The sequence below is a fragment of the Triturus cristatus genome, chromosome 9, assembly GCF_964204655.1.
Source record: "Triturus cristatus chromosome 9, aTriCri1.1, whole genome shotgun sequence".
Taxonomy (NCBI): domain Eukaryota; kingdom Metazoa; phylum Chordata; class Amphibia; order Caudata; family Salamandridae; genus Triturus; species Triturus cristatus.
In genome coordinates, this window is record NC_140592.1 from 1,144,907,272 (window position 1) to 1,144,934,757 (window position 27,486).

Here is a 27,486-nt window from a genome sequence, read left to right on the forward strand (position 1 = left end):
GACCTGGGAGGGGGGTGGTTGCACCCCCTTCCCTTTGTCCAGTTTCGCGCCAGGACTGGGGCTGGTGTACCCCAGCACCGGTTTGAACTGGACTATGCATGGGACACCTTGTGTGCCCCAGGCAGTGTCTCGTTTCATTCATCCCTCCCTGCCCCAATACACTAAGGCCTGTCTGGGGTGGTGCTCGCACCTTCCAAGGCAGCAGCATCCATTTTGTGATGCTGGGGCTCTGGTTAACTTTAACCGGGTAAGTAGGTTTCAACATGTCTTCTCCCTCTAGAAGGGAGGGGTAATATCCTCATCCCCAGAAATGGGATGGGGGTATTATTCCAAAGTGTTAGACACCTTACACGACATGTTTTGATAAAGCCAAACCATAGTTACCATAACCGTTTAAGATTATAAGGCACTTTAAGAGTATATGGTAGGCTATATCATAGAACAGCTATAAGGACATGGTTCCGAAAGCTGCAGACAGGCTCATCTCATGCTAGAGCACCATCTCACATGTTACCAAGCACTCTGCCTCCAGGATTGTTAAGGCCTGCCATAGGAGTGGCTGATAGGTACACATGTGTCTATATGTAAGATAGGTATAGGAATACTACACCTAAGCAAGGAGTGATTACACAACCTTGCCCCAGCTGAGTGATCAGCCAGTTGTGTCATAATGGAAGGCCAGGCCAGGGGTGGCATAATACATGCTGCAGCCCCTGGTAGGCCTAGGGTACACCTATGCCCGGGGTACCTAAGGTACACTGTACAGGGGCCAATAAGGTGATCCTATCCAAATGGGTTATGCACCTAAAGTACATAGTATTAATTTAGAGAGAGAACAGCAGGGCTGTGGGTCTGATTAGCAGGCCCACAGCCACATCTAAGTCGAAAACCAGTAAAGCAAAAGCAAAAGCAAAAGCAAAAAGTGGGGGTGAACATAGAAAGCAGACCCTACTCTCCTACAAACAGGTCTGACTTAGGGAGTAGGAATTTATGTATGACAATACTGTGGACAAAATAGCACTATCTTACATAACATAACTGATCAAAAAATTTACACCATCTCTTTCTCACCAATATGTTTTTAGGACGATGGTTAAAAAGTCAGCCAAAAACCTGTAAATAATTACTGCTAAATTCATGAAAAAGGTGGGGATTTGAGCATCATGGCCTACCTCAATTAGTTTTCATTGAAAGCTAAACCTCTTTACTGGTAGATAAAGGAAAGGAATTAAAACAAAATCTGTAACAACATCTGCCATATTATGAATTAGGATATTACAATGCTTAGTATCATAACCCCTTTTGCTTTGTATTATGTTACTAACTGTTAACAACGACGCCATTGTGAAATTCTTGAGAAAGGCAAAAGAGGGAATGCTTGAATTATTGTGAAACAGTGGTAATGTCAAAGAATGACATTCTACTGCACTGTCTTTTTTGATATCTGTGTCTTTACAAAAGAAGACGAATCATAGGCAAATTTGTCTAGGCGCAGCCGAAAATGCTGCAGTCCAGGCCAAATTTCTGGGCCATGATCTCCTCTTCACAGGAACACAAGTCATACTTTATTGTAACTAAGCACGACGTGTAGCAACAATCTCTATGGTCTAATCATCCTGAATGTTGTGGTCTAATTTAATGTCTAGCTAGACCTCAATTTTAAAATGCAAAACAAATATATTTAAGAAACTGATCTGGCACACATTGAGTCTTATAAAAAAATGTGACACATAGTGCACATTTAACACTGTGCAACTCTTTGCCATTTGAGTTGGACTGACCGGACCTAAAAAGGGATATGGTGTAGGAAGCTGGCTATTTATGTAGTGTACCAAAGGGAGGAGCACACCATGCAAATAGTCCAGACAACCCTTATTGGTTTACAGGGGCTAACATTATTAATCCCAAGTGCTCTTCTAGTGGTAGTGTGGGCGAGCACCTTAGGCACACAGAGTCAATAAATGAGACACACACTAAAAAAGAAATCCGGGATCAGGAAAGTACTTTCAGAGATAGAAATTGTTGTAGAAGTATAAAATACAGTCAAATAACGATTTTGAGGTATGTGCCTCAAACACAGTGATGTTATCCTATGGGAGAAACATTCACTGCATAGAATACTTGAAATGGAGTTTAGGGTTCTTCTCCTGGACTTAAGGGGCTTAGCGGCCAAGGTCCAAGAAACCACCAGTAGTTTGATTTTACCTGCCCTAGTGTGTCCGGGTTTCGAAGTGCTGGTTGCGTTGGCAGTCTCGAGCGCCATGCGATAAAGTCAAAGAATTACCTGCAAAAGGGAAGGCTGCAAGTGGGGGCTGGAGTACCAGTCCGGCAGGGGCTCGGCTCTTGAGGGTCTCTGAAGTATGAAGACATAGCAGGTTTACATGGACCCGGACTGGGGGGGCTTGGGTGCAGAGATGTTTTGTCTGGTGGGCCAGTCAGTCAGAGGCTCTCACTTGGTTTCGGTGACCTGGAGAGGGAGTGAAAATAAGACTGCAGGGCCACTCTCCGTGATGTACTTGGAGTTCCTGATGTCCCTCATCTGCAGGCTGGTGCGGTAGTCGGTGGTGTCCTGGCTGGACCCACAACAAGCCTTGTTGCTTGCAAGGGCTCGTGTACCCCGGCTATCGGTGCAGGGCAGCTCCAGGAAGGCTCAGCATCTCGAGACTTCATGAAGCAACAAGGTTGACCTCCTGGACTTTTGATGGCCTCCTCCTTGCGAGTTGCTCCCTCTGTGGACCCGATGGTCAGCAAAACAGTGAACTGGGCAGATGCCGTCGGTGCCTGCACATGCAGGGAGATTGCTCCTCCACCTGAAGGGAGAGGCTGCTTGGTTCGTGAAGTACTGGACAGACCTCCAAGACTTTGGGGAGGTTGTTCAGTGGCCGGACGAGTCTTTCCTGGCAACTGTCAGGAGAGCAGCAGCCAGGCAGGCTAATTTGCAACACAACTGTCTGATTCATCTTTGATCCTATAGATACATATTGAAGTGTTGGTCTCCACTGAATTTGATATGTGTAGTGTAGTGGACCTTGTACGCAATACAAGTGTTTGTCATATAATTGTATTTTCCAGCCCTGATGAAGTCATGGGTTAACTGCCCAGACGACAAAACACGTGTTGTCTGGATCACCAAAGAAGATATTAAAGTTCAAAAATGTGAATAGTGTCATGAGCATTTATGTTGTGATTAACATAGCATAATTCTAAATGTGTGCTTGGACTTTGAGTTATACACCCCCTATATGACCACTTCCTGTGAAGAGTGGGCATAAACCTGGCCCAGAGTTCCAAGTTTCACCAAAATCAATATGGTGAAACCCTTCTTCAAGCATCTAATTCAGGTGGCCCACCTTAGGAGTGTGCCTAGACTGATAGTGCAACACACCTATTGACTGTAGGAAGGTAGGATCCTTCCGCATGGTTACCTCCACTTTTTGCCTGGTGTTGCTATGGTTTCTGCCTAGTATGACTGGGATCCTGCTAATAAGGACCCCTGTCTCTGTGCTTCTTCCCTAAATTGGACATGGTGAGTAGTTAGGTACCCTCCAATTTGGCTTCTGGTGTATCCTGATAAGTCCCTAGTATTAGGTACTAACATACCCAGGGCATAGGTACACCAGAGGTCTCCCATGGGCTGAAGCAGGTATTATGCCACTAGAGACCACTCACATTGTGACTCCAGGCCTGCCATTGCAGCCTCTGCAAGCTGGTGTTAGCAACACTTACGACAAATATTGATTTCCCTATATCAGAGGTCACTACACTTAAAACCTATAAGTCACCCGGAAGGCAGTCCTTTCAATCTTGAAGGCAGGATCCTGGGTCCTAAGTGTGAGAGTACCCCTACAACCTTCGGAGTCCATTCTCACAGGTTGTAAGGGCATCAGCCATTATGACATATAGAGTGGCCATACGTCATACGCGATGACCATCTCTAAACTGGCTGAAACTACCCCTGTCATGTTTGGTATCCAACATGTTGAAATCATACCCTCACACCGTAAACTGTGTGTTAGTATGATTCCCTGTAATGTAAAGCTCCTCCGGGAGGCCCTCAGTGCGCCCAGTACCAGTCTTCCAGAACTGGACAGCAAGCTAGGGCTGCTGCTGCCCAGAGACACGTTCTGCCCTCCTGCTGCTGAGCCAACCTCGACCAGGGGAAGACAGAACAAGATATCCTGTCACAGGGAGGTGTAATCACCTCCCAGACAGGGTTTAGTGTATTGGGACAGGGCAGGGGTGCTTACCACCGCCACTGAGACTGCTTGAAGGGCACATTTGGTTCCCTCCTTGCATACTCCAGTTCAAACCAGTTCAGGGAGTCATTGGCTCCCGCTCTAGCACGAAACTCTGGACTAGGACATGGGACTATCCTCCCCACTGTCCAGCCCCTCATCTGGGAGGGACCCCTCCCCTGAATCGTCCTGACCCTATCCTAAGTGTACTTAAGGGCTTACCTGTGGGTTGGTCCCTAGATTCATCATGGGATAAGATTCAGATCACATAGCACTTCAACATTCGACCATCTGGACACTCTGGACTTCGTTTTGGGAACGGAGACTGTAATGGCGAGGATTCCTGCTGCTCCTGGTCTCATTGTCCTGCTGGTCTTCTGCAACGTCTGTGACCCTGCTCCATACAGGTTCTTCACCAGACCTGTGGACATCCAAGACACCTGAAGGAATCCCCCTTGGAGTGAAGGAGTCACTCGCCTGCAACTGCATGCACCGCAATGCAGCTGACTGGTGTGCTGATCCTGGACTCCCACAGACTCAATAAGGCTCAGCAACAGAGGTGGTGATTCTGCAACTCCCTAGAGGCATGCACTGTCTTCATATCGAGTTTGAGGCCAGTATCCCTCGCCGGAACCGCTGGAACAGAACCCCTGTGCACCCCATTAACTTGCCGTTTTCAAGGCTTGTTGGCTCTCCCCTCCAGAGATCTTTGGGCTCCAAGAAGCTCTAACCTCTTCAGGGTCATCTTTGGCTTTAGTATGCTCCCCTGCTTGCTCGGGGCCTGTTCCAACTTACATGCTTGTGGAGATTCACTTGAGCCTTGCTGGTCCCGACACTGCACCTTTTTCATCAACCACGTTGTTTGCTGCTGACAAGGCTTGTTGGTGCCCCTGCCGGACCCCGACCTCTGGGCTCTCGACAACTAACGTGGGACAGCTTTTGAACAGCTCCTGATCTTCTACAGCGTTGCCTCGCCTGCACAGCTGCAACTTCAAGGGCTCCGTCAACTTCACCTGCATCTCCGACATCGGTGGGCATTCATCTTCTGTGCCTCCTGGTAACTCCTGAGTGGCACAGATTCCACCCCTCTGTTTGCAGGTACCTCTTAACTTGAATCCACCTTTGGGTTCCACCAGACTCCTTCATCTTCTTCTCCAGTGGCATCTTTCCTGAAGTCCTCCATTGTGGTCTACAGCGGTTTTCAACATCACTTGACACCTATGCACCCAGCTTCCCTGGTGTAGGTAAACTGGTTCCTGGGGTATCCACGGGTGGGGTGACTCTCCAACCTTCCATCTTCCACAGGGTTTCTTCGGGGTCTGCAGGGAAGGGTCCTTTTTCTTTAAAATTGCAACCACGACTTATCTTTTGACTAACGCAGAGCACGCAGTCGTGTTACCACTCTGCACACGACCTCCGAGGGGTTCCGAGATACTGACCTTGGGCAGTTCCTTGGGTCCCCAGCTCTTCTTCGTCTTCTGGGTCCATTCTTGACTTGAGTCGTGGTTCGCATTCCACTATTTTGGTATATTTTTTGGTCTCCCCCTGGAGACCACTGTATATTTGTGCTACTTACGTGCTCTATTTCGTAAGTATTGTGAATGTGAATGTAGGTGTCTTGTAAAGCGCACTGCTGCCCTGAGGCGTCCTGGCGCTGTAGACCGCTGGGGAACCCGTCCTGGCTATCCCTGTGAGATGGTCCCTCCAGGGTATCTCCAAGGTGAAACCAGGCATCCCCAGCGAATGTGGGGGGCCGTTGTGGAGATGAGGCAAGCTAATGCCCAGAGTTGCCGAGTGTGTTCCTGGTTAGAGTAGGTACCGAGGCGAGAATTATCAAGTCCGTTTTGACCCTTGTCCACAACCCTGCCGCGTCGGGAATTGAACCCTGGTCCCTGGCCGATTCTCTGCTTACGGATCTGCCGCCTCTAACCAGTGAGCCACACCTGTTTCTATCTCTGTGTCCAAATGTGTTTGTGAGTGTTTGTAATAAAATAACTATTTTTATAACTACATTGTGTGATTCCTTTTCATTTAAACCTATACCATAAGATTAAGTGCTGGTAAAACAAGCTGCTTTACACTCCTTCTGGACTAAGCCTGAAGGCTGCTCTCCACAGCTACCACTAAAATCACCATAAGGGCTGTCTGGTGTAGTTCAGGGTGCTACAATTACATAGGTGAGCACCATATACTAAGCCAGCCTCTCACACTGACTAGCTAATTTTCCCACCTGCTCTGGTGCCAAATGGGCACCAGGGCAGGGGGGAGGCAATCTCCAGGTCTGGGGAAAACCAGGGTCGCATATCAAAGGTAGCAGAGGCTTTGAAGCCTCTGGTCTTGGTATGCTAATTCACCAGCCATCCTGCTGGAGGAGGTGTGATCACCTTCCTCCGGGGCAGGCATTGTTCCTGGCCTCTGAGAGCACTGGCCCTCTCGAGCAGGTGGTCAGAAACTCGTCTGTGGTGGCAGGTTGGAAGAGTTCAGTCAGCCAGCACACTAAATGACTGGTAGGTTTCAGGGGATACCTCTAAGGTGTCATAATACATCCAAGACTAGCATCAGTGTGGATTTATTACAACAAGATGTTTGATACCAAACACCATTGGTTTTGGTGCAGACATCATGTAGCTGGGTAACTCGTAATGACCAGTGCCCAGTACATGTCCTTAAGATGACTGCCTCCTCACTTGCAATATCTAGTAAAGGATCCAGACATCACAGGGGCCCATCTGCTCATGCAGATGTACCCTCACAAAGAATTAATACACCCTGTCTTAGGGCTCCAAGGCCTGCTAAAAGGGTGACTTACACATAGCATATGCAGTGTACATGAGCATGGCACAAAGGGAGTGAGCCATGTCATGTTTTCAAAATGGTTTACACCATTTCTTGCATCCTGCAATGGCAGGCTGCATGCAGTTTTTAAGTGGGTTCCTCGGTGGCATAATACATGCTGCAGCTCACAGAGCCCCTCTTTAGTATCCATGCCCTGGGTACCGTGGGTACTAATTACTAGGGACTTACAAGGGTGCTAAAGTCCTTGCCAATTGGGTTACTATTACACATTTACCTTGTTTTAGGCAAAGAGCACAGGCACTGGAGACCTTCTTAGAAGGGATCCAGTGCACTTTCAGTCGAAAAGTGTCAGTATTAGGGCTAAAATTGGGGGTGGCCATGTCAAAAAGGGCACTTTCCAACCTATTCCTTTGGTAAGGAATAAATGCACTGAGAAAAAGACGGATAATGGAATTGTGATGTCTTCCTTAAAGTACTGGGTGTTTATCTCTTGAAACCAATCAATCAGGTTCCCAGCACTTTCCCTAAGTCACTCTTCTCATCACTCAAAACCAGTCAATCTGGTTCTTAGGACCTTCCCAAAGACATGACATTCTGCTGTTCGACTGCAAAATAAAATAAAGTTTGAAATACATGAGGGTTGTGAGGCTACTGCTCTGGCTGTATACCCCATCACTGTGAGCCGACTTTGATTCATACATACTTGGACACATATGACATAGATCATTCACCGTTAGACACTACACACTTATCCTTGCATGATTTCAACCTTATTTCTAAAAGCACACTCTGAGAAAACTACATATTTCCTGAGGTGAAATGAGCATGGAGGGGTCGATGATCAAACATCCTGAGGTCAAGCCATCCATGTCATAATCATTAACATGTGTCGTGGCATAGTCTAGTATTACCAATGGCAGTGATTCGGAGGCACTATATTCTGAACTGGGCGGGTGACAATAAGAGGTTATAGCCTGGGATTGCAGAATCTATTATTCGGCCATATCAATCTTGGCATATCATCAAGAAAAGAAATGTCAAAAAAAGTTTTGTTAGAAACAAAAGGTTTTGTTAGAAACAGAAGTTTTGTTAGAAACTTGTGCATTCTCACATATTAGAAGGTCATGCAATAGCAACCTCATTCTCCTTAAAGGTGCTAGTCCTGTGCCCCAACTTGGAGGAGCTTTCTTAGTGACGAACTAGCAACATGAGAATGTAAGGAACCAACCCTTGGGTTAGGTCTGTCTGTGAACAGCCCTTCTCATTCAGCTCCCTAAATAACCAATGGCCATCTTTTAAGAGAAAATTAACTATCAGGTAGAAAACAGGAAGACATGCAAAGTGTACGATTTGCATATAACCTCTGACTAAATAGCTGTAATCTTGGGAAGAAAATACCAAAATGCATATGAAGGTTGAATCTGAAGTGAGCTTTCACCCACTGGTGGTTCATCTGCTGCAGTGTTCCTACATATGGTATAGATAAGTTTACTTTTCTATGCTCTCTTTTAAGAACCTGTTAAAATCACAAGTCACCCACCCACACACTTGCATACACGTACGCAGAAACACATACACACAAGGTTACACAATGGTTACCCGTTACCTCGGTGAGGAACTGCTGAGCCTCACAGGCTTGCACCAGTCTCTTCTCCCTCAGCTCAGTCTCTTCTTTCAAGGTTGTCACCGCCGCCTCCAAGTTCTGCAATCGGTTGCTGATCTCGCGGGCGGCGAAGTGGTCGGCTTGCACCAACTTTTGTCCAGTGCGAGTGACTGCTTTGGTGAGTGCTTCACGGCTGCTGATCTCATTCTCTAAATTCTGGTGACAAGGAAAATTAAAGTAAGACTGAACTAAATATTGGGCCAAATTTACAGATGCCTTTTAACATCCAAATGCCAACAGGAACGAATTTGTGTCTAGAAGATTAACTTAGCAGTTACATTTGGTTGGTGGATAAAGCTCATGCAACATATCTGGCTTATATGAGCATTTGCACCATATGCCAGAAGTAAGCCGAAAACACATGACCTATTAATCTGTATATTCCCCAGCAAAAGTAACTATCCCACCATTGTGAGTGTAGGGCAAAATATGGCTGTTTCATTGTTCCATGTGGAAAGTGTAAAATGTCATAGTTCTCGTTCCGGCTACATCAGAGGACATTAGTTTGGTGCAGAGTTTGCTCTTGGGGCCAATAAATAAATACACAACCATTTACCATTAACTTGAAAAAGGCATACCTTTACTACAAGGAAAAATGGGCCCAAATATGTCACAGATGATCCTGAATCAACGAGCATGCTTTGGAATGTCCCCTTTTGTGGGTTAGGCCACCATTTAGAGTCTCTGCCCTTCAAGTCTTCTTGGACAACTCTTGAGTTATGACTGTCCCCTCACCGAGGCTTTCTTCAAGTTAAATTACATTGTGAAATGTAGTTATTCATTTGGAAAAGTCCCACTTTTCTACAAACTGGAGAAAAGGTGGGGTGAGGCACTTTCCCTAATGTATTGTACTAAGTACACCTCTTTGAAGTAAGCATAAGCTTAGAAATGCTAGGAGTGTAGGGAAGGAAACCTATCGAGCACCTTTTCCACAGTCATAAGCAATTTGCGCATAGACATATCTAAACCAGGTGTCTCCAAACATTAGATCACGATTTACCAGTAGCTCAAAGACACCCTTGGAGTAGCTCACAACCTTGAGTTCATTTTTAAATAAGCACAAGATCACATTCTCCTTTTAAAGTTAAGGGAAAACTGTGTTTCTTTTACATTATCATCATCAGGCTGCAGATAGGTAAGGCCTGATAATGAACAGTGCTCAGTCCAATGTATGACCCAGGCTGGGGCACAGCTGTGAAGAACTGAAGCACTAAGGTGTTTAATTGTTAATAAATAAAAGTCCTTGTCAACTCAATATTGGAGCATGATAGCAAAATTATGTTTCCGAATGCTTTTAAATGGGAGAAAATTAAAATGAAAACTTACCTTAATAATTAAGTTAACACTTCATTTTAATTTTCTCCCATTTCAAAGCGTAGCATTTACAAAAAGCAGGCCTCTTGCTCTCAGTGGCCAGCAAGACACTGTGCCATTTTCACAACTGAAAAATACAGTCATTTTGTATATGGGAGAAATTTAAAGTGAAGAAAAATATGTTCAATAAAGCCTTAGGGCATCATTAGGAAAGTCCGCCCGCCATCGCGACGTGAAAAGGGACCGCCCGCCATAAGTGCAGCGGTCCGGATGGGGAGATTAGGATGCGCTCGCCACACTGGCGGGCGCTTCCTGCATATTTGACATTGCGGCGGGTGGTGCTGGCAATGCCAAAAATGCATGTTGTGCATTTGCATGCACAACGTGGCAGGCACCGCGCGGTACCTGCCATGTTGTGCATCCAAATGCAGGGGGGTGCCATAGGTACCCCCCCATGTGCACCCCCCACCCCCTAAAATTCCTGGGGGCCCGCTACGGGCCCTCAATGGCAAGCACCGCATACCTTTCCGTGGCGAAAGGCAAATCCCCGCATGTATCCTAATATGGATGGCGGTGTCTAACAGACACCGCCACCATATTAAAACCTTTTCCGCCCGGTCGACTCATCGACCGGGCAGAAAACCGGCGGACAGTCTTTCCGTCCGCCGGTGTCCCCCCCGCCATAGTAATATGGTGGGGGAGAAATTGCATGCGGGCGGGAGAGAATGTCGGGCGGATCGCCACCGCCATGCGGTCCGTGGCGATCCGCCCGACATTCTAATTGACCCCTTGATGTTTTTCTCCACTTTCAATTATGCCAATGACGTCTTCATGTTTTATGAAGCATGTTTCTTCACTTTAAATTCCTCCCATTTAAACAAATGGGTGTATTATAAATATGGCACAGTGTCTACAGACCACTGTTTATGTTATGGTGTCTTATTATGGAGTAGTGGTGTGTGACTGTACCCTGTTATTTCTGTGGAAATGTAATATGATATGACATAGAGATTAATAAAGTGCACAGATACTCCACTGAGTGTCCCGGCTCTGGCTTCAAGGCTGTCTGCACAAGCAACATTAGCACTATTCCTGTTGAAACATCCAGTTTACATTTTTTTCTTAAAGATTGATGTCTCAGTTGTTGTACATAACTCCAGAGGAAGTTTGTTCCAGGCAACTGACCCGAGATAGGACAAAGACCTGCCTCCAATTCCCACTCGATGAATCTTTGGGATCTTAGCCAACCGTGTGATGGAAGATCGAAGATTTCCAAAAGGAGCATACTCTTTAATCCTTTTCCTGAGGTAGCTTGCCCCAGTGGCCAGCAGTGCTTTGTGAGCAAGGACAAGTGTTTTGAAAATAATGCTTTTTAATTGGAAGCCAATGAAGAGCCTTTAAGTGAGGAAATATGAGACCTTGGGGAGAGATTCAAGAGAATTCGAGCTGCCAAGTTCTAGACAACCTTCAGTTTATTAAGATGATAGTCTGGAAGACCCAAGTATACAGCATAGAGAGCTAATACAACACTGGAAATTGGAGGAGGTTTCACCCATGATACTTTACCTGGTGTTTTTCCAATAGACTCTGGGCAGTGGTCAATGACTGTCCATAGTCCTTGGATGAGGCTAGAGGTAGCTTCTCTTGCACCCATGCAATTTCATCATCAACGTCTTGGAAAAACTGATGCAGTAGTCTTTTGGCCTCCAGGACTGCACGCTGCTCATGAAGGGGCTCACCTAGACTCTTGTATCTGTAGAGTAAGAGGTGGTTTCATTAAGTGTATAATTCATATTTAGCAGATGCTCTAAAATCAAATGAGAATAGAATATAATGTGCAAAGTGCAAGGGCAGGACTTTCTCCAATTGCCTTCTTGAACCTATTCATCTAACATGAGCAGGAATTAGAATTACTATTATGAAGAACCCAGCATGAAGAATATTTAAAAAAAATAATACTAATTTAACATTAGTTGACTTTAATGACAAAACTTCTAGAAACATTTGGGTAGGAGCAAAATGCATTTTACTCACCATTATTAAAGCTAAATCTACCTGCTACATTAAACTAAACCTATACCAAGCATTGCTTCTTTACTTTACACACATCCAATGGTAATCATAAATTTAACCCTTAACTCCAGCTCTAAACCAGAGCCCTGACCCCCGCCAACTTCTTAGAAGTTCTTACCGATTTAACATTCCTACTCTTTACCTTTTTATGAACAATAAAAGAAACACATTTCAGCAAGGTTATTTTTATTTTTGTGACAGAGGTCTTAAAATAAAAATTGTTAGAACTAGTTTTGTTTATAGTGGTCTTGTCATAGCGGTAATCCTCAATAAAAAATTATTTATAATGACCTAAACCCTTAAAGAGATCCTCCCCATTTTTACTATCTGCTGAACAACTCTCTATTGACACCTCTACAAGCCCTGCTACCTTGGATTAGGATAAAGGAGGGTTCGAAGGTTTGACAATCTCCTGCTTCAATAAAGTCTAAACTGTTGAGGACCATGTTACATGGTACCTGACAACTAGAAAACCTTTTCATCCACAATATTTGCCTTGTAATCAAACCCTTTGGAAGCCCATGCGCTACCCACTTAGGTCACAATTTTATTAACTATGGGCCAGATTTAGAATTTGGCAAACAGGGTAATCCGTCCTTTAGAGGCGGGGGACCCTAAGCTTTCTGTTGATGGATCTCATGTTGGCTCCACGATGGAAAGCTTCCTCCGAAGGCCTAACGGAGTAGGGACTGCTGGAGGGAGAACATTACATTGCTGACCCTATATAAGGTGTACAGTGTAATGCACTCATTTTTCTGCCCGTCAATGCCAGGTAAAACCTTGAGGTAAAGGACATAAAAACAAATAATGACCCCCAAACACTGGGAAAAAGGTCCCATGGTGTGGGACTCAGTAACTTTTTGTTTTTCAGAAACAAACTCCCACTTTTGGAGTTTGTTTCTGAAAAAACAAAAAAAGTTGATAACTTTTGGTGAACGGCCATCAATACCGATGGAGGTCATCCGCCAAATGTTTTGTACATTTAAGAGAACCAACATGATGGCTGTTCATTTCAAGGTACAGATCTCTGGGCTAGTGGTCATCTATTAATTTGTCTGATGGTAGTCCATCAGGGTGGGAGAGGTAATATCCTCCATAACACTTTCAGAGTGCTTACTATTGAGTAAAGACTAAATCAGGCCCTATGACTGTATTTCTTACAAAGTGCTCACTACCTCAGTTTTGATAATCTCTCACAGGTGGAAATATCAGGTACTTTTTTACCAAACACAACTGTACTGACTTCATCAACCTTTAGGATTCAAACGTCTCTCCTGCATATTGCACAAAGATCTCACAAGTGAGCAGTTAGCTCACCAAGCTATTTTCAGCATATGTCAATTACACTGTGTCAGTCGCAATTTAAGATCTCACTCTTACATCTCATAAAAAATGTTCTGAAACACTCAAATTTGGTGGTTTCTACAATTCTGCTCTTTCTGGAGACTTCTGTGGAAAAGCTGGGAATGAATACTTGAATTACGACTAACCACCTGAAAACCCAAACACTGCTGAAGACCATCCTCTTTTCTAAAACCTGTTAGCATTTTTCCCTAGCTCTTCCCTTCACCATCTTATAGAAGCATCTGAGGCAAAAATCTGTATTTCTAGACAGTGTTCTCTGACAGGCAGATACAGGGCTCAATAGAAATGTCTATGTCAACATAATGGACCACACCTCTGCACGGTGATGTCAACCCTATCCTGCATCTCATCCGACAGAAAATGCTTTGCCCGACGAAATTCCTGTGCATTGTCCTCCAGTGCCTTTATCCAGTCCTCGTGGCTGGCGATCTCCTCTTCTAGCTCTGTCTGTTTTTTCAGCAAGGTGTTCAACATCATCAGGTCCTTAGCGCTGTCAGATGTGGCCAATTCAGACTCCAGGCGATCTAGCCATTTTTCCACATCATCTATTCTTCGCTGGAAGACAAGCGCCTGTTGGAATTGAAATTAATCAGTATCACTCTAGTGCATCCCAACTACTGACAGTACATCAGGCCATCCTAAACATATTTTTTTAAGATTTAAATTATGGAGATGAACAATAAAATCCAGCAAATTCAACTGGTCTGATTTAGAGTTCAGGAGGAACTTATAAATCCAGAGGACAATCCACCAGGGCAATTTCCCCTACCCCACATTGTTAGGACAATGGAATAAATTCACATATGGATTCTCCTTCAGACATCTTTCCTCCGGAAAGTGGCTGATTTTCCACTACCAATGAACTTTATTTCAGTTCAATAGACAATAACCATAAGAACAAGGATACCTTCATGCGGGGTTGGGTTGTTGCTCTGAACTTGCATAGTCTATTTTATGGATTTATAGTACGAGTTACTTACCTTCGGTAACGATGTATCTGGTAGAGAAGGTTCTAGACGCAGATTCCTTCACGTCGAATTATCCCCAGGCGTGAGACTGGATCCGGAAACTTTTTTGCCACAGCATCCCTGCGCGCCGGTGGCGGGGCAACATCACGCGACTCCGCCCAGGCGTCGTCCGGGTACGTGACGTCAGCGAGGTCACATAAGACCCGCCCCGGCACGCCTACGTCAGTTTTCTTCGGAGAACTTTTCCGCAGCACAACGCGGAATCACCAGATAAAAAGCTGTGGAAGCATGGGAACAGTGTGCGAAGGGCAGAAAAATTGGAAAGAAACAGCGTCTAACAACACCACCAGAGTAATGCCAACCCCGCAGAACCGAAGGCAGGGAAAGCAGAAAAAAGAAGAACAAGCAGAAACCTGCGCAGTCACCCTGCCAGCACATAGACAGCCACCCATCTCTGTGCCCCGGAGGCAAAGAACAGGTGTAAACGCATGGCCCACGTCGTACACCCCACCACCCCCATCCTGAGCAAGGAATGGGACCAGTCCCAAGACAGACAGGGACAACAAACTTCCAAGCCACACCAACGTAGAGGGCAACCACCCACAAGGGACAAGGCAAAACCTGGCCAGATGACCTTTAAGCAGAGGATAGCAATGGAAGGAAGGGAGGGGAGGGAGGGGAGGGATAGAAGCAATCCCCCCCAAACCTGGAGTAGCCGGAGCAGCAGGGCACCGGAGCACCGGCACCCCATCCTCCAAAGAACTAAAGGAGGAATAAACCGCCCCCAGACGGAGTCACCCGTCACGAACAAGGAAGGCACTCACAGGAGACACAGCCCCCCACCGGGAGGGGAGTACCGAAGACCAACCCAAGTGTCCTCTCAGAAGAGGGGAAGGAAGGGCGGGCAGTGAAGGACTCTGCGGCTAGAATCATCTCTACCAGTTACATCGTTACCGAAGGTAAGTAACTCATACATCTGATAGAGACTACTAGCCGCAGATTCACGTAGAATAGATACCCTAGCAACAGGGAAGGAGGGTCTGCGAAAGGACCCCACCAGCCAACAGAGGGCCTCACAGGGAACCAGATCTGTGGACCAGGCAGAACCTCACCCCTGCCAGGCCAAGGGAACCCCACCAGCAGAACCCCACCTACTCCAAGGGGATGTAGGAGGAAAAGAAGGCTGAAGAGGCTCGTACACTCACAGCAGAGGAACCAAGGGTAAGGGCTGAGAGGCCGAAGCACCCCACTCCCCCACAAGGCAACATAGCTTCTGCCGAATACCAGAACAGGAAGACGGAAGAAGAAGAAGAAGAAGCCTAGAGAGCCCAAGGAAACGGGAGAAGAAGGCGAGCCCACTCCAGATGGAGAGCAGCTTGTCAGCCAGAACAATACCGGCAGTCAAGGCCAGAAGCAAGAAGGACAGCCCGAGGCCCCAGGAAGGCCGAGGAGGCGACACCTCGTAAGGGAGAACACAGGAACATCCCAGACCTTAGAACAGGGGCAGGGAGAGGAGGAGAGGCCCGGGCCACCACTATGAATGGCCGCGCACAAGACCTCAGGAAGCAAAAGCAACCTGCTTAAACACCATGGAGAACAGGTACCCGAAGGCGACCAGAACCCTCCAGCAGAGCGCAAGCCATATGACAGCTACCACTACCACACATAGAGCACGTGAAGTCCCAAGATATGAGATCCCTCTTTGGAAGAACTTCTGCAGCAGAGGAAGAAACAAAAGAACCACGGGGGGAAAAAAACACCCCCGCTGCAGGCTTGACAGCAGCCCAATAAAGCAGAAGGCCCAATCTCAGGGCCAAGTCTGCGCAACAACTCCTGCAGAACTCACACAACAACAAAAGGGCCGTCCAGCAGCCAACAATGCCAAAGTCCCAAGGAAGGACGTAAACGGGCAGAAAAAACACACTCCACAACCATAACAGCTGGCCTAAAAAGGCCCAGAAGCAACCCTAACTCAGAAGTCACTGAGGAGCAGACGGAGGAGGAGGAGGATGGAGCCCTGCCAAGAGCCTCTGGATAGCGGAGTCGGCCGAGGCATGGAACAACAGACTGCCATCAAATGGGAGATCAATGAGCCTCTCCCGAATATTTTCGGGGAAGATACCGTCCCGAAGCCAAGCATTGTGATGGAGAATGACCAAGGAAGCCATAGCCTGGCCCAGCGCCTCAGAGATGTCCAGAGCAGAGCGGAGAATAAACGCCACAAACTCCCGGCCATCCAAGACATGATGCCGCAAATCCACCTGAGCAGACTCCTGGGACGCTGCAGACCCCAGCGACAAGTCCCACAAACAGGAGGAGGCCCGAGCCAGCACACACAAGGTGTTAAGGGCCCACAGGTCGAGGCAATAATGTTGCGTCCCCAGCCAGCGGGCCTCTCTGGATGGTGGAGACAACAGGGGTGGCAGGGAGGGAAAAGCAGTCCGCAAAAGGGGGCTGGTGGCTGAGGGGTAAATGGACAGACCCGCTGGGTCACGCGGCGTCGGAAGGTGCCGATGCAGAAGGTGCGGAGGCACTGGGTCCCCGGAGGCAGGACGCCTCCAAGCCCCCGTCAAGGCCGAAATGAGCAAACCTTCAAAGGGGAGCAAGAGTTCTCTCCCACCAGAGCCCTGGTGGAGGACCTCCAACAGATGGTCTGCCGGAAAGTGAGCCACCGGGTCACCCATGCGGAGGACGCCCCCAGCCGTGGACACCGTGTAAGCGAAGGCCGCACCCGCATCCGTAGGGCCCCGGGGTGGAGAAAGCAGCTCCTCCGTGGGCGACGGCTGCAAACTAAGGCAGCCGTCCCCGAGGCCAAGCGGGGCGGGCAAGGGCCTGACCTGGAAGTCAGGACGAGCCGAAGAATGAGGGACCTGCCGCTCTTCCGACGGACACCTCTGCCTCAGGAAGGGCAGGGAGCCGCCCTGCGACACCGGTGAAAAGGACACTACACGGCGACCAGTCTCCGGGGAGGACGATATCAATATACAGCCTGCCTCCGGAGAAGAAGGTGCGTCCGAAGACGAATCAGCGGTACGACCCCTGCGCGGATCCGTAGAGTCCGCTGCTTGAGGTAGGACCCTGGCGCCATCCGGCGTCGCTGGGCAAGGGACCTCCAAGTCGCTCCACACCGGAGACTGGAGCGGGGACCGGAATAAAACTGGAGCCACACCGGCCCCGGAGCGGCGCCGAGACGGCGCCGGCCCAACCCCGCCGAGGCAACCACCTGCGTGGGGGAACGGGCCGGGGATGGTCCCGAAGCCCTCCACCACCCGCGGCCCAGAAGGAGGGGAAGGTCGCCCGGCAACCCTTGTGGCGGCGCCAGGGACGATACAACCTCCGACTCGCCCTCCAACGAGGCAGCCGCCTGGGAGGAGGTACGAGAGGGGCCCGGAGAGGGACGAGGGGTCCACCCTCGGCCTCGACCCGGAGTGGGACGAGGAGTGGCCACCGACCCCTGTGGCAACGTACGGTCCAACTGCTGCCGGCGCCGTAGCGGCATCACCTCGGCCTTAGACAGGACCACCCTGCCAAGGGACCGAGAGGGGCTCGGGGATGCGACCCGAGCCCCGGCCACCTCCCGCGACACCACAGGGACCCCCGCAGGAGTTTGCGGTGAAGCAGAGACGCCGTGGGCTGAAGGAGGTGCCCCAGAGGAGCCGCACCCCGACAGCAGCACATCCTCCAAGCCTAGATGCAACCCAGTCGGCGCAGGGGTCGGAGCCACCGGCGGCGCAGCGGAGGGTCCTGCGCAGAGCGAGGGATCCACCGACGCCCCAGGAGGGGAAGGAGGAAGAGATGCTAGCGAGGCCTGCAAAGCCGCTGCGTATGTCTCCATCTGGACTCTTGACGCCCCAGCACCGGGAAACGGTGGGTAGGACGACACGCAGGCCGCATCACCCACGAAGAGTCCACGCCCCTGGTAGGCCAGAAACCAGCCCCCGGGGATGAACTGTGACACTTACCCATCGGGTACCGACGCTCACGTGACATCGGAGAAAGGTGAGGACGATGACCACGGCTGGACCTGAAGCCGTCCGCCGAAGCAGACCGAGGGGAGGACGTCGACCTGGAGAGGCATGCCGAGAGAAGTTTCATTCGGTGCTCTCGCCGCGACTTCGGCTTCAATTTCTGGCATGCCGCACAATCCGCGGTGTCGGGATCCTCCCCCAAATACCACATGCAAATGAGGTGAGGGTCCCTCGCCGACATAAGACGCCCAAAAAACGTGCAAGTTTTAAAGCCCGAAGGCATTCGCACAATGTTCCACCAAAAGGAATGGAAGAAAGGGGCCCGAAACAGGCCCGTAGCAAGGAACGGATCCACGTTACACGCGGAAAAAGAAAAAAAAACTGACGTAGGCGCGCCGAGGCGGGTCTTATGTGACCTCGCTGACGTCACGTACGCGAACGACGCCTGGGCGGAGTCACGTGATGTTGCAAAAAAGTTTCCGGATCCAGTCTCATGCCTGGGGATAATTCTACGCGAAGGAATCTCTTATGCTAGTAGTCTCTTTCAGATATGAGGGAATCCTCATCAAAATAATACATTATTTTATTGGACCCTTAGACTGAAAAAAATAATAGACTCATGCATCTCAATGCAGTCAAAATATTTAACAATGTGTTGTAAGAAATATGGTCACCACACATTTTACCATTTGGAGCAACCTTTCATTCAAAACTTGAACAGTTATAGATATTTAGAGTTATGTATCTGAGGAACAAAACAGATAATCCCCCTTTCTGGACTTTTTACACATCAATGTAGCAAGGCCATTTGAAAATCGTGTAAGACAGTAACAAAGAGTAAGAGCATGGCAGGGTGGGATGTTCCTCAGTTTAAGATCATGGGGCTAGCAGACTATTAAAGTCTTTTTCAGACTTGAAAGTATATCATGGCATTTTCTTTCTTACTTATGGTTCAGGGAGCATGGGTAAGGAGGAAGGAGGATGTCAAGTCCCACTTAAGAACATGTCACACGTAAAACATAATCCTGCCTTCAGTCACTGTGAAATGATGCCATAGTGTAGTATTTATTGGCACTAAACATCAAGTTACTAATCTTCGGTAATGCCTTATCTGGTAGAGACACTATCTTGCCACAGATTCCTTACCTTAGAATTATCCCCTGGTGTCAGACTGGATCTGGAAATTTTCGAACAGTACCCTGATCCGCTGCCAGTAGGTGGTGTTGTTTGGCTTTTCGTCAGCGTCATCTGCGCCTTAAGTGATGTACACGATACCTATATAGGCGCCACCTCGGCATGCTGAAGTTAATTCATTTTTGTGACTTTCCACGCCAGAAGCACAGCGCCATGAAGGAGACCGACAACTAGTGTGAGTTTCTAGGGCCTTCTGTAGGGGAAGCCCTTATGCATTAATCAGGTCGCAGGGTCAGTAAGGAATCTGCACCTAAACAGTCTCTACCAGATAAGGGATTACCAGAGGTAGGTAACTTGTACATCTGATAGAGACTTCTATCTGCAGATTCCTTGCCTTAGACTAGATACCCAAGCAATGCCTCCCCAAAGGAGGGTCTGCAAAACCAACTTAGACCAGAAAATTCTGCTGGACCCCAACAGACCTGACTGTCCAGGCAGCGCTGCTTAGTGGGTGAAAGTGAATAATGAAGCCTGACAGATATCCAGCACAGGAACTCCACAGTGAGCATGCAGGCCCTCAAGTGGTTGCTTTTTGGCCGTTGCATACCAGATATGTATGCTGAGCACTGTCCATCAGAAGATGGTTAGTTTCTGCACAGCCTTTTCTTTCTTGGCCTTGATGTACCCTATGAAGAGTTGGTTATCCACCCAAAATTCTTTTGTGCGGTCAAGGTGAAACACCAACACTCTTTTTGGATACAGACGGTGGAGTCACTCCTCTTCCTTAGAAGGGTGAGGCTGGGCAAAATAGGCAGGCAGGGTGATGGTCTGGCCTACGTGAAAAGGAGTTACTACCTTTGAAAGGAAGAAGACACGTCCGAAGAACTAGTTTGTCAGGGTAGAAATTAGTATATAGAAGGTGTACCAAGAGAGCATGCAATTTGCTGACCTTCCTGACCGATGCATTAGCCTCCAGACAAGCGGTCTTGAAGGTCAATAACTGAGGAGAACAATTGTGCAATGGCTCAAAAAGGCTCGCACTTCAGGCAAGTGAGGACCAGGTTTAAATCCCATTGGGGCATGATGAATGGCCTGGGGGGGGGGGCATGTTACAAACCTTTGAGAACTGTAATCACAATGGGTGACTTAAATATAGAAGGTTGGTGTTGCAGCCGCAAAAAGCAGAAAAAGCTGAAAGATAGCCCTTAACTGTGCTCAGAGAAGAGCCCTGCTGAGTCAAAGAAAGAACAAATAATAGCACCTAGGAAAGAAAAACAATGCCATAAATTTGTCACAGTGGTAGGAGTATACCATTTTGGTGGAGGGACGCTAGCTGACAGAATAACATCACAGACTTCAGGAGGAAAGTCGAAGGCTGTCAACTGTCGCATCTCCACGCATGAAGGCAGAGGGTGTGCAGGTTCCGGTGCAGAACCAACCCCTCTTGCTGCTACAGAAGATCCTACGGAAGAGGTAGCTTGAACGGAAGACCAATGCTCATGCTCAACAGCTCAGGATACCAGACTCTTCATGCACAACCTGGAGCCACAAGAATAACTTTGGCCTAGTCCTTCCTGAAATGCGTACAGGAGGCCGGAGCTCCACTCGAGATGAAAAGTGTCTCCGAGCGAGACCCGCCTTGTAAACTCCAGTGCACAGAACTGCTGACATTTCGTACTCTCGGCAGTGGTGAATAGATCATACCAAGGCACTACCACTCTTGCAAGAGACCTTGCCCCACCTCCGGAAGGAGATGCCATTTGTGATCCACTTGGCATCGATGGCTAAGTTCATCTGCACTGGAGTTCAGAGAGCCTTCCAAGTGTTGAACCACCAGGGAGATGCCCTGGTGTTCCAGCCATGTCCAAAGGCATAGAGCTTCTTGATAAACGGCAAACGACCCCAACCTGCTTGCTGTAGTACCACATGGTGGTGGTGTTATCTTTGAGCACCTGCACTAGCCTTTGCTTGATTGAGGGTAGAACGGCCTTCAATGCCAAACGAATTGCCCAAAGCTTCAACAAGTTTATGTGGAGTCCACACTCTGCCGGAGACAAGAGTACACTGATTTCTATCTCCCCCAGATGGCCGTCCCAGCTAGGAGTGACTCATCTGTCACTGCAGTTAGTTCTGGCTGGAGAAGGGGCAAGGGTCTGCTGCTGACTCACTTGCGGTTTGTAAGCCACCACTGCAGGTCTTTTGTAGTTCCCTCTGAGATCTGGACCGTGTGAGAGAGATTGCCCTAATGCTGCTACCATCGGAACTTCAAGCCCACTGCAGAGTCTGCATATGTCAGCTGGCAAGTGTTACCAATAGGATGCAGGAGGCCATGAAGTACAGCAGCCTGAGAGTCTGTCTCACCGAAACCCAAGATAGAGGGTCTCACAAAAACAAAGGATAAAGGCTGAAACATCAGTATCATAGCCTGAATATCTTGGACTCACCGTTCGGGAGGATAAGCCCAAAACTGCACTGGGTACATAACAACTCAGATGAAAGGGAGCATCTGGGAGGGAGTCAGGTCTGACTTTGACACATTGATAGTGAACACCAGTGAGTGCAGGAGGTTCGCCATAGTTTGGAGGTGGGAGACCACTGCTTGGCGCGAGCACTCCTTCAACAGCCAATCATCGTGGTAGGGTAAGACTGGAACCCCAGACATATCAAGTTGAGCTCAACCACCACAATTACATTGGTGAACACCCAAGGGGAGCTGGTGAGGCCAAAAGAGAGCAGGTGATGTTGTATGCTGCATCCCACTGGATGTCAGTGATGGCAGGAGGGCAAACTAAAGGGGTTTGGAGGCTGCGGCTGCCAGGAGAGTTGTGGACTTGTGTGAACTCTGGCTACGCGGTCTGTGGGAACCAGGTCCTTGGCCACGAATAGGCGTGGAAGCTGGTGAGCTGTGGTGCTTGAGAGGGTATTGTTGCAGTTGGAAACACCTTCTGTGGCCACGAAAGGGGCAAAAGGCGGACTGGGGGCTGTGAAGGGACATAGAGAAACCCAAGAACCTCGCCATAGCCATGGACTCCTTAAAGTACTCTTTTGCTGAGTCTGCTTTTCCTCCTAAGAGACGGGAGCCATCAAAGGGCATGTCCGTAGCGATGCTTGGACAGCCCTGGAAAAGCCAGAAGTTCTCAGCAAGGCATGGCGCTGAAGGGCTGCTGATGAAGAAATCCCTTCGTCCAGCGAGTCGGTTGAGTCCAGAGCACAGCGAATGGTGAACATTACTGCACCCCCTCCTGTCTGCAATAGCCTGAGAGAGTATGGCTCAGGCCTCCTCCGTGACCATGGACAGCACTTGTGCAACCCAAGTCCCAGATCTTGTGGGAGTAACGGCCCAAGAGGCAAGCGGTCTTCACCGACCGCAGTGCTAGGCTTGCGGAAGAGAACATTCTTATTCCAATGGTATCCAGCCATTTGTATCCCTATCCGGTGGAGTGGAAGGAAACACGCCAGGGTTAATTCTGGATTTGGAGGTTTGGACCACCAAGCTCTCAATGCTGGGTGAGGAAAAAGGGGACCCCTAGAGTAGGGTGGTGGTGGGGAAAATTGGGTAATCAGTCAAAATATTGAGTTAGTAATATTGACTGGCACAATTATTGAGTTGGAAATATCATGACACAGAAATATCGTTAGAAGAAGTGAAAGGTAGGGAATCATTCCGCGTGTAAGACGCACTTTGCAAATAATTTCCTTATCGCATTCAGTCTGAGGTTTTTAAGCGTTCTGCACGTTTTTATCCTCCGCAGATTGCGTCTGGCTTAACCAATGTGAAAAGGACTGCGCACTAGACAGCGCTAAAAACGGCAACCATTTAGGTATGCTACATTTGGTTCAGAGATATTGGGGCACTGCTTTGTGATAGTTGATCGCATTTCAGTTAAGTCGACTTTTTCATTCGTTTCACTGGTGTGCCAGAATCCGCTCTGTCCACTGCCGTCTTTTATAGGATTTTTCAAATCGGGCCAGTATGCTACATTTTTAAGATAAATGAAGCTTCCGTTGACAACATTCGGGACTTTGTTTGGTAATGAAATAAGAATGGTCAAAATATTAAATATGTTTTTTTGGACTGTTTTTGATTCAGTAGAATTAACGTCTGTGGAATAAAAACCAGCTGTGGAGCACCATGGGTGCCGTCACAGAGAATGAATAAGGTAGAGATTGTTTTTACGTGAATAGAGGTGTATGAGAGTGCCTGGATGGTACAATTGTGTAACACATGCACTGTTTGTTGTTTGCAGTTTTTTTGCAGCTCATTTTTCCAGGTCCTGAGGATAACCCGCAAACTAATATTGGGTTTGAAACATGTAGACCTTGTTGTTGTGTCCAAATAAGTATTGATAACAAATGAGAGGCGTCAGGCTGACAAATAATGTACTAGTGATTGAATTTTAGGTTGCACAACCTGAACACCGTACTGTTTGGCCAACATTCACTGGGATAGTATTGCATTCCTTCTTAGGGGCCGAATCCGATCCGGGTCAGAAGGGCACCGAACGCGATCCGGCCGGAAAAACTACGAGCCGTATGCGTATTTTCTGCCCGACTCGTACAGCTGTACGAGCGAGCAAGTACGATGCGAGCTACATAAAATTCACCGACCGAGTAGTTCCCGGGTCCGAACCGCTCCGGTCGGAAGCTAACCGTGGCATGCAATGGATGCGATTTACGACTGAGCCAGTACGATGCATGCGTCGGACAGCCTGTGTGAGCCAGAGTGTCCGGCTCGCAAAACGTCTGGGTGGTTGCCTATGGGGGTCCGCGTCGGACCCCCTGTCACCCACAGCCCTACGACTCGGACACAGGGGGAGACCCAAGTGTCCCCCCAACACAGGCATGTACGGTGCGGATGGCACCGACGCATACCCACTGTAGGGGGCGCCCTTGCGCGAGTCGTACCCATTCAGTCAATGGGAGCCCATGTACGTGTCGTACCACCGGCTCCCATTGGCTTCTATGGAAGTCTGACCGAGCCAAGTCTGGCAGCATATGGCCGCATCGTACTCGCTCGGTCGGACTGCAGGACTCCGGCTCGGTCGGAAAACACTCCGGATCCGGCTCGGTTGGAGTGCTTTCCGACCCGGATCGGAATCGGCACCATAATTGTGATTTCTTTAAACTTTCCCTTGGGTTCTTTCTATTTCTTTTCTTTTCCTTCTTTAGTTTTGAGGGAATTTGAGCAAGCTCAAATTAGGTTTATTTAGTGTATTTTGCCGTGTAATACAATGTTTGTGTTGCTGTGAAATTGTAAATATTGTATTGTCTTTGTATGGTCCATTTAATGTTTGGATTGTTCTTGTAATGATTTATCAATTAACATATTTTGAAAAGAAAAATCGAATATAAAAGGAAATAAAATATTTACTAACTAATATTTTTTCAATCACTATGAGTGTCACTTGTGATTGCTGGAATTTATTTAGTGAATGGTATCAGTATTGGCATTACTTTGGTGTTTTGGACAAGAATATCGATTTTAAGGTAAGTAATATTGATGTTAAAAATATTGTTGTTAATAATATGGATTTTTGATTATTTTTGTGTATTTTAATATATATGTTAAATGTATATGTTTTAAAATGTTTGCTTAAATATTGTACGTTTTTTAATATGCTTTGTAAATTAAAAGTAGTTTTTGAATTTAATGTAATAGTGTTTTGTTATTTTTAGTACCATAGTGGGTTCTGGGATTTATAGGGGAAGAGGGTGGGAAGTAAATTAATTAAAAATAATTAAGAATTTTTAAAAACTAATATTACTTATTTAATTGTTAATTATTTATGTTAATTGTATAATTCATATTTTTTGTTTTTAGGTTTGAGGTGCAGGTTGTGGATTTTGTAGGGGGATAGGATGTAAAGTAAATTAATTATAATTAATTTATAATTATTCATTATTTAAATGATAATCATTTATGTAAATAGTTTTTTTTTTAAATTGAGGTGGAGGCTCTGTGATTTGCAGAGGTATAGGGTGGGAAGTTAATTATAATTTAGTAATACATAATTTTTAATTATTTATAATTATTTAATTGCTAATTATTTATGTTAATTGTATAAATCATTTTTTAAATTTAAATTGATAATTAATTATTGTAAATTGTGTAATACATGTTTTTGTTTGTGTGCGTTTTGTGGTTTTTATATGGGTAAAGGATATGCAGGAAATTGTAATAATTAATAAACATTGTTAATTTTTAATAATTGTTTAAATGATGATTAATTATGCAAATATGTAATTAAAATATTGTTTAGGTGATATGTTTGAGTTGTATTTGTAGGGGTAAAGGGTGGGTAGTTAATTAAATATAAATATAATTAATTTATATAAATTCTTTCATTTTTTTTTTTTAATGTATATAATAGGTGTGGATTGTTTGCTTTGTACAGATAAAGGGTGGAAAGGTAATTAAATGTAATTGTTTTATTAGTAGTTAATTAGCATTAATATTTTAATCGAGATTTAATTATGTAAAATGTGAAAATGTTATAAATTTAAATATACATTTTAGATGTGTGATGTGTAGCTTGTAGAGGTATAGGGTAGAAAGTTATGTAAGGAATAACAAAATTAAAAAAGTAACTTTTCTAACTGTAATTTATTATTGTATGTGTTAACTGTGTTATGCTTTTTAATTGGAAATAATATTGTATTTATTGGTTGTTATTATTTTGATAATAGAATTAGGTATTTTGATAAAAAATAGTATTTGTATTACTTTATAATATGACTGGAGTGGGAATAGTAAATGTTACCCCTCCGCAATCCAGCACTTTCCCTACAGTTGCACTGACTGGATTTGGAATAGTAAATTTTTCCCCTCTGTAATCCAACACTTTCCCTACTGTTGCACTCATTGGAGTGGGAATAGTAAATTTTACCCCTCCGATATCCAGCACTTTACCTACTGTTGCATTGACTGTAGTGGGATTTGTAAATTTTACACCTCCTGAGTTTGAAACTTTGTCTACTATTTAAAAAATTGCAGTCGGTATAGCATATGTATTAAGGAACAAGTTACTTACCTTCGGTAACGATATATCTGTAAGAAACATTAGTTAGTTAGATTCCTTACCTTAGAATATCCCCAGGCGTCAGGCTGGATCCGGAAAGATTTTTCGTCAGCAATACCCTTGCGTGTCGCTAGGCGTCGTCTGCAGCTCCGCGTCCGTCGTTGGCGTCATGATCGCCGGGATGACGTCGTCGGAGTACTTAGATGCTGCCCTCGCGCGCTGACGTCAGTTCTTATACATAGCTTTCCGCGCCAGGAACGCAGAGCCATGCAAGAAACCGACACTGGTGCCATGAATCTAGGGCCCTGAAAGGGATGACCTTAACCCTAGATATCAGTTCGCAGAACGGGGAGGATAGGTGGGGCGGTAAGGAATCTAACTAACTAATGTATCTTACAAATATATCGTTACCGAAGGCAAGTAACTTGTTCATCTGAAGAAACACGTTAGTTAGATTCCTTACCTTAGAAAAGATACCCCAGCAATACCAACCCCGGTGGTGGGTCTGCGAACCAAGATCACACCAGGAAGTCCTGGAGAACGGAACAGCCAATGAAGCCGTCTCTCTGGACTTGGCTGTCCAGGCAGTAATGCTTGGCAAACGTGTGCAGTGAGGCCCACGTTGCTGCCTGACAAATGTCCTGCAGAGGGACTCCCCGTCCCAGGGCAGTAGTAGCCGCTGTGGCCCAAGTGGAATGGGCCCTCAGCCCCACAGGAGGTTCCTTCTTAGCCAAGGAATAACAGGCCTTAATGCACAAAACGACCCACTGAGAGATGGTTCGCTTTTGCACCGCCCGTCCTTTCTTAGCGCCCACGTAGCCAACGAAGAGTTGGTCGTCAACCCGGAACTGTTTCGTGCGGTCCAGCTAGAAGGAGAGCGCACGTTTTGGGTCCAGACGGTGGAGCCTCTCTTCCTCTTTCGAGGGATGCGGAGGCGGAAAGAAGGTGGGC

At 46.9% G+C, this 27,486-nt stretch overlaps 1 protein-coding gene across 1 annotated transcript in view; it reads right to left on the minus strand.

The window, feature by feature from the left end:
- SPTBN5 (spectrin beta, non-erythrocytic 5) overlaps positions 1 to 27,486 on the minus strand; it is a 1,776,766-nt gene that overhangs the window by 307,098 nt on the left and 1,442,182 nt on the right. Inside the window, exons 53-55 of the mRNA XM_085627084.1 lie at positions 13,760 to 14,016; positions 11,575 to 11,761; positions 8,638 to 8,850 (exon numbers count right to left, since the gene is read on the minus strand). Of these exons, the coding sequence (XP_085483210.1) occupies positions 8,638 to 8,850; positions 11,575 to 11,761; positions 13,760 to 14,016 (657 nt within the window). The remainder of the gene's footprint in view (positions 1 to 8,637; positions 8,851 to 11,574; positions 11,762 to 13,759; positions 14,017 to 27,486) is intronic.